This window comes from Thunnus thynnus, chromosome 2 (assembly GCF_963924715.1).
Source record: "Thunnus thynnus chromosome 2, fThuThy2.1, whole genome shotgun sequence".
In the NCBI taxonomy this organism is placed as follows: domain Eukaryota; kingdom Metazoa; phylum Chordata; class Actinopteri; order Scombriformes; family Scombridae; genus Thunnus; species Thunnus thynnus.
Window position 1 is genome coordinate 15,529,678 of NC_089518.1, and position 10,868 is coordinate 15,540,545.

At 39.4% G+C, this 10,868-nt stretch overlaps 1 protein-coding gene across 1 annotated transcript; it reads right to left on the reverse strand.

Annotated features, from left to right (window-relative positions):
• Positions 1 to 615: 615 nt before the first annotated feature.
• Positions 616 to 7,290, reverse strand: cyp1d1 (cytochrome P450, family 1, subfamily D, polypeptide 1). Its single transcript, XM_067605654.1, has 7 exons — positions 7,003 to 7,290; positions 6,287 to 6,904; positions 5,373 to 5,496; positions 5,163 to 5,252; positions 3,328 to 3,451; positions 2,900 to 2,986; positions 616 to 2,307 (listed from the first exon to the last, which is right to left on the reverse strand). The coding sequence occupies exons 1-7, from the start codon at positions 7,288 to 7,290 to the stop codon at positions 2,025 to 2,027; spliced, it is 1,614 nt and encodes a 537-aa protein (XP_067461755.1). The 3' UTR covers positions 616 to 2,024.
• Positions 7,291 to 10,868: the final 3,578 nt, after the last annotated feature.

Here is a 10,868-nt window from a genome sequence, read left to right on the forward strand (position 1 = left end):
CTCCGGGTGTGTTTTGTTAATTAATCGACACAAACCAAGTCATTGTAAATGGTTTGTATACATGACCACACACAGGCGGACTGGGAAAGATGCCTTTAATGCAGTAAATGGCCGAATGCCTGCTGTCATCATAAGACAATGTTGGCAGGTCTAGAGGCCACTGAGGACAATCTGAGAGTTACAATACTGTAATACAGTAAAAATGTTGAAATGAAAATATGCTTGAAAATATAAATAAGACTAGTGCAACACGGAAGTTAAGCATGTTCTTTTTTATTATCATGTTACAAGTTTCACTTCAGAGTATAATGTTCACCATACAAAGGAAATGTTAGAAGCTCATGTTCACTATTTCACTTTACAATATTTTTATATTTTACTACTTTTATCATTAACAATATGTCCTTTTCCCTTGTTTCCTTTCTCCTTTCCTTTCAAGATTATTTTTAAAAAGCCTGATGACATTGTCAACTATAGTCCAGATAACATTTTTAACTCTTTGAGTGAAACCTTTAAAGAGGTAATTTAACATGTTCACAGTTACAAATAATGATTTAAAAAAAACTATATATACCTGGATGCCTATGACAGTTATGATATCACATCAACAAGGATAATTATCTTGGATATTAAGGATTATAAATTCCTTTCAAGCAATGTGTGCTAAAATGTAGCTATTCTACCTAATTCATCAATCAATTTATGAGCCACTGAACATTGAATAAAAACAGAAACAATTACTGCTGGTTCCTCCCAAATTAATGTGATATGTCAGGACTTAAGGACCAAAAATCTTGAAATTTTACAGCAATTGCTGATCTTACTGGAGGTTAGGGAAGAGAGGTGTGACCAGGGGGTTACAGATTTGGCACAATGTTGGAAAAGACCATGAATCCTCAGAAGACTTTCCCTGGAGAGATACAAGTTAAAGGGAGATAAAACTGTCTTGAACGTAACTTTCAAATAAGTTCCTATAAGTTATTCTGCTTAACTCCCCTTTTGTTCAAACAGATGCTGCCATGCTTCTTTACATTCAGCTTATGAAAATAGAAATGCCTGATTTCACACTTCACTGTCCTCTTTACCCCCCTTAAAGATGTCTGGGACTGTATCTAATCCGGGTGTGTGGGAGTTCACAGTACTGATGCGTGTGGAGGAGGGTGTTCAAAAAAACGGGGGAACTTGTATGTCTTAATATATATTTTTGCATTATTTCTTTAGAGAGCCACTGGGGGAGATGTGATGGGAGCAGATGACAGTGTATGCCTTGAAGCTAGACTAAAAGAGGAGGAGGAGCCAGGGAAGGGGGATAATGACAGGAAGAAGATGAGGAAATAAGGGGAGTGAGGAGATGAAAAGGATTCTAACTGATGGGGAGGAGATCGGAGGAAAAGTTGAAAGAGAGGGAAGTGAAAGAGTGAGGATGAACCTTGCATGAACACAGTTTGAGGCCTGGAGTGCTGATTACCAATCTGTAACACCCTCTCTCTCCCTCCCTCTGTGTGTAACTGTAACTAATAACTTAAGATGAAGGCTTTTAATGAGGGGCTGTAGTTTCATTTTTAATTCAGTGGGACAGGAAGGCAGATGGACTTTACCCTATCAAAGTACAGGCACAGAAGCACTTTGAATGACCCTTTCTCAGCAAATATTGTGTCCCAAAACAAACATGAAGTTAGTTCATCTATTCCTACAATCAACACAATTTTTATGACTATTTTTCAATATCTTATGCATGGAAAAAATGTCTACTTGCCAGCATCTAGAAACACATTTGTATATATATATATGTAAATATATATATTTCCCTTTTTGTTGTTTGAATGTGTGCAAATCAGAAACTCCAGTCTGTGAACAAATATGTATTAATGAGAGGTACTGTATCAGGTATTGTGTTAGCCAAAAATGGAGGCTAATAGTAAAACCACAATTCCAGTAATATTTAACATTATTAAATTAAAACTAATCCATTAATAGGATTTGTGTTGTGATCCACATAGAGCAACACTTGAGTTTTTGCGGGTCTAAAACCTCGAGGAGATGGTAATCCTGTAAGGACGTGGTTTCATAGTCAGACCAAAATCAGTGCTGAGATCCAGCTCTTGACCTGGAACATTTTGGATCCGCAGCCCATGGAGCAGCGTGGTGAGAAAGACAAACATCTCCAAACGTGCAAATCCATCACCAAGACAACGTCTCTTCCCCATGCCGAAGATGAGAACCTTCTCCGTCAGCTCCTTGTTGAGAAGCCCTGATGAACTCAGGAAGCGTGCAGGGCGAAATGTGTCTGGGTCACCCCAAAGATCACTGGGACAAAGTGAAAGACATAAAGATCAATAAACCACTGACGCAGATGATAAAGAACATAAGTTAAATAGAACACATGGAAGCCAAGAAAATGTACATATCAACAGGAAATTAGATATTGAGAGAGGAGAGAAAGAGACAGTCGGATAATTTGGGGCTGCCATACGTTATTTAGGATACTGGACAAAAAAGAACTAAAATGAAGAGTCCATGAAAATCAAATGTAACAATCACCTCCAAATCTTCCCCTCACTTTAAAGTAAGACAAAGCAGGAGGACGACACTACGTTCATGACCTGCTTACCTAAAGAGAAGGCTACTGCACCATCCATGCACAGGAAGTTAGCAAATTCAGTGCCAAACTGTGAAAACATCTGCCTAAAAAAACACATCTGAGCACTGTAGTGCAACAAGACTCTTTGACAAACAACTACAATAACTTTAAGGTAAGTGTAAAATATACAATTCATAAACCTGGAATGTGCATTACTATACATTTTTGCACCTTTTGACACTTTACTGACACAATGACTGACACAAATTATGCAAATTCAAAGTCATAATTTTGTGTTGATCGCTGACAGATACTTACATATCATGATTGACCTGATACTGGTTGATGAAGACACAGGTATCTTTGGGAATGAAGAATCCATTAAGGGTTATGTTTCTTGTGGTACTAAAAGAGAGGAAAAGAGAGGAAAGCTTTAACAACAATACAGATCATCTTAAAGCCCCTGAAGGCCTGATTTTAAATACAAATTATTTATCCTGCTGCTAATATCCTAATGCTGATATCCTGATTGATGTATTTCCACCTGAGCCCAGCCTGCTTCAAACCGTGAGGAAAGCACAGACAATAACACAGATAATCAACATTCTTTGGTGAGAAATAAACAACACTGTTGTAATGCTGGCAGGAGATTTTGTGTTCATGTAGAATCTCTTCTTTCGTAGTAAGAAGCTGATTGAGAAAATGGGATGTACTGCACTGCACTATAAACACAACTATTGGCTTACCAGTGAGGTATGGTGAAAGGGACATAGGAAGCATGACGAAATACTTCATAGATGAAAGCCTCAGTGAAAGGCATCTTGGGCTTATCTGAAAACCGTGGCAATCTGGAAGTGCCAATGTGGTCATCTGACAAAAAACAACAGGAACAACAATAAAAGACAAAACTATGTGAATTTGGGCAAAACTGAGCAGCCCTCTTTCTCTCCTGAGACATAACTTTCACCTAAATTTGTGTGCTGGATTATTTGAAAGCTGCAGCTCAATAAAAAGTTGTGTCCTTTAGAGGACCCAAAGGTCAAGTTCAACCAGCACTTCCTCAACCAATGAAATGGTCTGGAGACTTAAACTAATAGTGCATTCAGGTGCTCCTCTGCAACTTGGGAAGTTTTTCACCAGGAGGTTTCCCCATGACAAAGTGGTAAGTACCAGGGGTAAACTGGGGCTCCATGTTCTGTAATACTTGAGTTTACATTACAGTGTTGTGATATTTTACACATTATAAGAAACTAGCAAAACATTCAGTGTATCCATATAATTTAGTTAGTTATACTTTTAGTTAGTTTTCAGTCTACTCTTCAAAACAACTAAAGGTTCTGTGTCTGTAAAACTGCTGTATGTATGCTGTGTGTAACATTGCACAAATATGCACTTTACAAATCATTACAATGACATAGACACTGCACGTTTATCTGTCAAATGAATTCAAATGTTTTTAATTAATCATTCAAAACATTTAATCAATTAATAATTTTTAGTCAACAAATGTTGACAACAAATGACTAAAAATTCACTCATCAGGCTTCTGGTAAAATGAATAAACGCTGCTCAGTCTGTTAATCAAACTAAACATGTTTTTACAATATCAAATTCATAAGTGAAGAACATTAAACTGTGTGTTTGATGCCTTGCGTGTTACTGCCTTTGTGTCAGTCTGGGACAACTCTCTAACCTTTCTTTCTTTCTCTGGCTGTTTGTGCCTCCCTCTTTCCATCTGATTCATCTCGTCTCCTCTTACAGCCCTCTCTCACTCTGCCTCTCTCTCCCCCTCTCTCTCTCTCTCTCTCTCTCTCTGTGAAAATGCAACGTGCCTCAGAACAGACAGCACCAGTTCTGTCAGCCCACTTCAAAAGTAGCTCTGGCGTCAGCAAATTGGACTCATCTTTTGTGAGTTCCTCTGGTGGCTGTCGGATTCTGTCTGTCCGGGAAGGGCACTCGGGTTGGCCATTGTTAGGTTTTTGTTATGTTGATTCTGCCTACGATCTTGATACTCCCTAACAGACATCACAGATGCCTGGATACTCTTGGGTTAATACATTTGTTACAGAGAGATGCATTTTCCCATGGTTGTGTTCTTAAAAACAAGTTTCACCTTGTTGAATATTTCTCTTGACGTACATGCTAGAATACATAACATCAGAGCTAAAGCTGATATTGATCTCCATAAATACTGCATGTCTCAAATACAATAATCTATTGTATGGCAAGCAACCTCTTCACTGCAAAGGTTTCTTTGGTGTGTTTTTTTTATAACAGACCACTAGGTACAATCTTTGTTCATTAGTGATGTGTTAATCATTAATGAGCGGATCTATGAGAAACACTAAACCATGTGAATAGACAGGCCTTTGTTCTTTATGATTTTTTTGTCTTCTTTTCTCTACAATAGTAGATTGAAATGAAAACAAAAACATTTGTTTCATGCCATAATGCTCAATGCTTATTACCATGAACACAAAGTTTTACCAGACTTCCCTCTGGCTCCCAGTAAAAAGGGTTAATTTGGTACACAAAGACATGGCACATTCTGTTAAATATCATATAAGACATGAGACAGTACCTATCTCCTGGTGTATTCTGTCCTGGATGTCTGGAAACTTGATGAGGTACAACAGGCTCCACTGTAAACCAGCAATGATGGTGTCAAATCCTTTTGGAAATCACACACAACACAACAACAACAGTGAATATGGAGAATTAGCCGTCTTCATCGTTGTGATTGATTTTATTGTTATTAGCACTACTCATCATCATTTCCAGTGTGTCTGACCTGCACCAAAGATGTCTATGACAGTGTGAATGATCTGAGAGTTGGAGAGCATAGACGTATCCTTATTTTCATCTCTGTCTTCACAAAGTGCAATCAGAGCGTCTGTTATGTCCCGGATACAGTTCTACAACAATAACAACACACACACACACACACACACACACACACACACACACACAAAATATGATACACTTGGCACCTAGCAAAATGACAACATCAACATGCCAGTTGTAGACTTGTTGTCTTTCTTCTTAAATCAATATTATCTTTGGGATTATGCAGAAATAGATGTTTAATTTTAAAAGCAACAATTAGGGCAGAGACATTAATCAGTTATGGTACGACGCGTGTCTTCCAGGAGGTTGCTAATTCCTAATTAGAGTGCGTGCGAACATTTTAGCTCCTCTGCACAAGAACAAAGGTCCCTCCCAGGGAACTTGTTTGTTATTTTTTGGCTTCAGTTGCACTCACAGCTACTACTGTATGAGAGCAATGTCAGATTACTAAATAGTGGACAGCAAATTAGTCGGACAGATCTTCTAAAAACAACACTTACAGACACGCCATCCACCATATTAGGCTATCCTGAAAATATTCTGTAGATTTTGTGTGTGAAAATGTTCATTGTGCAAGAATAGAAAAATAATCGTCAAATCGGTAGACAGTTATTATTTAACAGGTCATTGTGGTGGCTTGTCTTGATACACATGTGATGTCTTTGTCCCTTTATTTTGAACATCTATATTTCATCGCATGCTCCCAAATGTTGTCATAGAAAACAGCATTGGTCTCATTAAAGTGTGATCACATCAGTGTGTATCTTTGCATTGTTTTGCATTTTCTTCCAGTTTGTCCCAAATGATTTATCACACATCACAAACAATACAATGTATCTACTGGCCTCCTTACTGTACCTTATCAAAGGTGTTGATGTGTTCCTCGATGCTTCGCTCCATGAATCCATTCATCCTGCGGATGTGCTGGACCATCTTTCTCAGAGATGGACTTGGAAAGTAGCGGAACACAGGGAAGAAATCAGCCAGGTTCCCTGCTGCAAAGATCCTCAAGACCTCGTTGTTGATGTGGACAATAGTGAGGAACTCCTTGTCATTGTAGTCATACCTTTTCCCAAAACAGAGTGCACAGACCACATTTGCCACTGATGTTACCAGCGGCATCACCGGATCTATACCTGTCATATCTTCCCCTTTTTCCATCTTAGCAGCTTGTTCCCGAATCACCTCCAACATCTCAGCAGCCTCAGCACATACATGCTCCTCCAGCAGACAGGTGGCACCAGACCCCCTAGGTTCAGCCTGGGAGAAAGACCTGAGAGCATTCTTACACAGCTTCTTATGCAGCATCCAGGCAGGTCCATACTTCTCGCTGAAGGTCATACTGGTCCCATTGGCTACAGCAGAAAACGTAAAAAGGTCAGGTCGCCCAGCAAAAGCTTCCCCCTGCCGAACCAGCGCCTGCCTGATGGTGGTGTATCCACTCAGGACGACAACAGTCAAAGAGCCCAGACGCATCTGCAGTGTATGAAAGAACAAATTATTGAATATAGAAATGATTGAACACTTAGCCCACTGCCCATCACAAATGTACAAAACACACATCATTTTTATACCTTGAAAACATCGCCATACTGGAGCCTCAATCGGGTTAGAGAGAGATGAATCTGGTCCCCCATCTGGAGCAGATTACCAACAAGCGGCCAAGGTGTGGGGCCAGGAGGAGGGGGGTATTTCATCTGGTCCAACTGGGAGTAACAATTCAGGTGGAAGAGGGATTTGTGGCTCTTACGGCCCCTGAGAGCCATCAGGAGCAGAGTGAGAAGACAAAGAGCAACAGTGACACTAGACAGAGAGGTACAGGGGACCTCCTTGATGGGTAGAGTCCCAAACGCTAGTCTCATCATGCCAGGTTTACTGCAAAAGTGGAGACAAAAAGAGAGACCCTTAAAATGCAAAGAATGTGATAGCTTGTCCATTAGAGAGAAAAAGAAAAAATAACATCTATTTATATCTATATCAAGAAATTGTGACTGCTGTTCAAAATAAAAAAGGTTTTTTTCAGAGGAAATAAGTAGTTAGCTTGATGAAAGGTGAAAGGTGAAAGGAGAAAAAAGCAACAAATGAACAAAGACAGAAAGGAATCACAATATGGCAAACAATTCTGAAAACTCACCATGCAATATCTGCTGTAACTTTGGTGTAAAAGAGCTGGTCCAGGGCAGCAGACAGCAGAGCAGAGACCACAACAACACTCAAAGGTCTGAGGTCTGATCCTCTGGAGCTTTTTGATCAGAGTTGCTCACAGTCCAGGACGTCCCTTCAGCCACCGCCGGGCCCCCTGCAGAGGGAGCTGCTGCCCGCACACAATAGAGAGGCGCACATGGCGAGAAACTTGGCTCGGGGTGAAGGACCAGCTCGGCCCAGACAGCCAGTGACCACATCGGCCCATTTGACTGCAGACCGGAACCGCTAACAACATGAGCCCCTCCTCTCCAGATCGTACTCTCCCTCTTGTTAAAGGCTGTCCTCACAAACTATTGGAGGCCGTCTAAATTACATTTTTTAAAGATGTGCAAATTTACATTAAGTGTTTGGAAGGAAGCTATATATGTACATAAATACATATATGAATTTCTATGCAGTGCAAATTGTGAAAACATCACTGAAAACACTCGGTTGAAATCTCATTCTATAGTGGGCCATAATGTGTACTTTTACTTTTTAGTAAGTATCACCTGGCAAATGCACATCCATACATTTTTGCAGGTGGTGGGTAACAAAAAATATAAGCCATAATGGGTACTTTTTCTTTTCAATGTCTGTGATTATTCCTGATGCTGTATGTCCTTTTGTTCTGCCTGGCTGTTTTTCTTTCTCTCTCTTGAAAAAGACATCTTTATGTCAATGAGATTACTCAATTAAATAAAGGCTTTTTATACTTACAATACTTACATTTTTCTGGTACATCCTGCTGGTAGTTTTCCTTAAGTCAAACTTTGAATATAGGACTTTCAGAGTAACAGAGTATTTTTATATTGTGGTATTAGTACTTTTACCCTAAGTTTCACTGTGATCGCCTTAAATCTGAGTTTAAGCCGTGTACCTGTGAGTATGGTTTGTGACATCACAACTAATTCAAAACTAATTGTGGTCAAATATGCAGCTTACACAAGTTTGATGTGGAAATATGAAACCTCCAGGTAACAAACACTGAAAACTGACTTTTGTGTGAAGTAGGAGACATTTTATGACTTTTAAAATGAGCAATATTTGCATATTTATTGAGTCTGGATTTTGCAGTTAGGGAGAATGAATAGGTCTAAACACAGATTACTAAGACACACATTAATGTGTCTGGAGTGGATCTTTAAGTAAAGGATCTGAGGACTTCCTCCGTCACTGGTTCACAGACACCAGCATTATTTTATGAGCAATATCATTTCTGTAATATGTCACAAGGGGGCACTCTCTGTCTGTTTAGATTGATTCCTGCAGTTTGGACTGAGCTCATGCTTTCAGGCTGCAAGATGCTTTGATTTGTCAACGACATGCAATGCAAACACCTGAAATTGTGTGCAAAAAATAAAAATTGAACCCACACTTCTCTGACACTCAACAATAACGGAAAATAATTGAAAAGCTTCACATTGCAAAGCTATACTGTTAGTTACTGGTCATGCCTTCAAGTTGTTAATAGCTACACTTTGAAAACACTTGCCAGCAATAGTTATGAAGTTCACACATTTGTTACAATGGTAGAACAAACATCTTCCAAAGAAATATTGATATTTGTGCATTATGTGGGAAACAATACATGGATTTGTCCACCATCATGACAGAACTGCAAAGTTGCCTGCTGTTAATATAATGATTTAATACATTCCTGGATTATTTATTCCCCTTTCATTCTCACAGCCTTCTTTTTCTTTTACATTTTGTCACTTTTCTTCACGTTCTCTCCCTCCTGTCTCTCCTCACTCTTTTTCCGACCTTCCCTCTTTTTCCTTCATCCATCTTTTTCCTTCCTTTCATCCCTTCTGACATTACACCTTCTCCCCTCGTTCTCTCTCTATCTCTAACTCTCCATTTCTCATTTCCCATTCTCCTAACTTTCTCACTCTCCATCGAGCCGTCAATTTAGCTCAGTCTCAACTGTGAGACACCCAGTGCTGTCAGGCCGAGCGACAGCTCCTTTGACCTGTTGGTCCACGTCCTCTCCAGGCCGAGGCAGTCCACTCTCATGGCCTTGTCATTAGCTCTGGCTGACAGAGCTGAGACACACACTGACTCTGTGGAGCCAGACTACACGGTGAAGCGTCTAGAAGGAGAATGTGTTGCTTATACTCAAACATGAAAGCAAGGCCAGGGTTACAGACCTAACAACCACACACAACTCGATTAATGAATTGCAGTCATGATTCTCCCACTGAGACACAAAACATTTGCACAAAACCCTTGAGATGGACACACATGGACAAGCCAAATCTGAATGAATCATTCCTCAGTGCTCCATAATAAATATGCTGTATAAACCCGATGGCTTCATACCACAACCTTCAAGCCAACTGTATGCCAAAACACAGCTATACACATTAGTATGGGAAGATGGTTTCCACTGTGTTTTGCAACACTCTCTAAATGCAGTTCTGCTGATCTTTTCATTGTTTAACAAGGGTTAATTACAGGGGTTGTGTTGTCCCAGGGGATAATTCTCAGAGGGATGTGTGTATTTGCAGACAGCCTGGATCAAAACAGGCGCACCAGACAAAGTTATGTGATCACATTGTTCCTGGGAGACAGTGAGGCAGCAGGAGGCCCCTTATCAAAGCAAACATCTTCCCAATTATGTTTGCTGCCTTGTAGACAGGCAGTTGGGCTGAACAGATGCAAAGATGATAGAAGCAGTAATCAAGTGGCAATCACTTCAAAAACTGGTAAATATCATGGGCTTGATTGAAAGCAGCTTGTGCTTGCCTCAGGTTTTATTTGCAGAGTAAAAAGTCAATTCATTACATAGTGAAATTATACATTGGAGTTCATGTTTTTTAGACTTTGATAATTTGATCATTTCTGTTTCTATGGGGACAAAATAAATGATACATAAATACTGTGGATTGTTTAGTGAGAAAGATTATAATCTGTGATATTTTGTCTTGTTTTATAGGTTAATCTCATCATATTTTGTTTGCAAATAGATAAATAGTGGAGTTAAGAGTACAATATTTTTCTCTTAATGTATAGTGGAGTAAAAATAGCATAAACGTTAAGACTGAAGTTGCCTACAAGTACCTCAAAATTATACTAGTCACTTATACTTAATATTGTAGGCCTGCTTAAGTGAATGTAGCCTATTTAGTTATAAAAACAAAATATATGAACAATTAAAATATACTGGGTAAAACTGAAAAAATTTGCCTCACCATTATAGGCCTATGTGTTCACGGTCACATTAACTGAACTGTGCGCGCGCCTGTCTTGA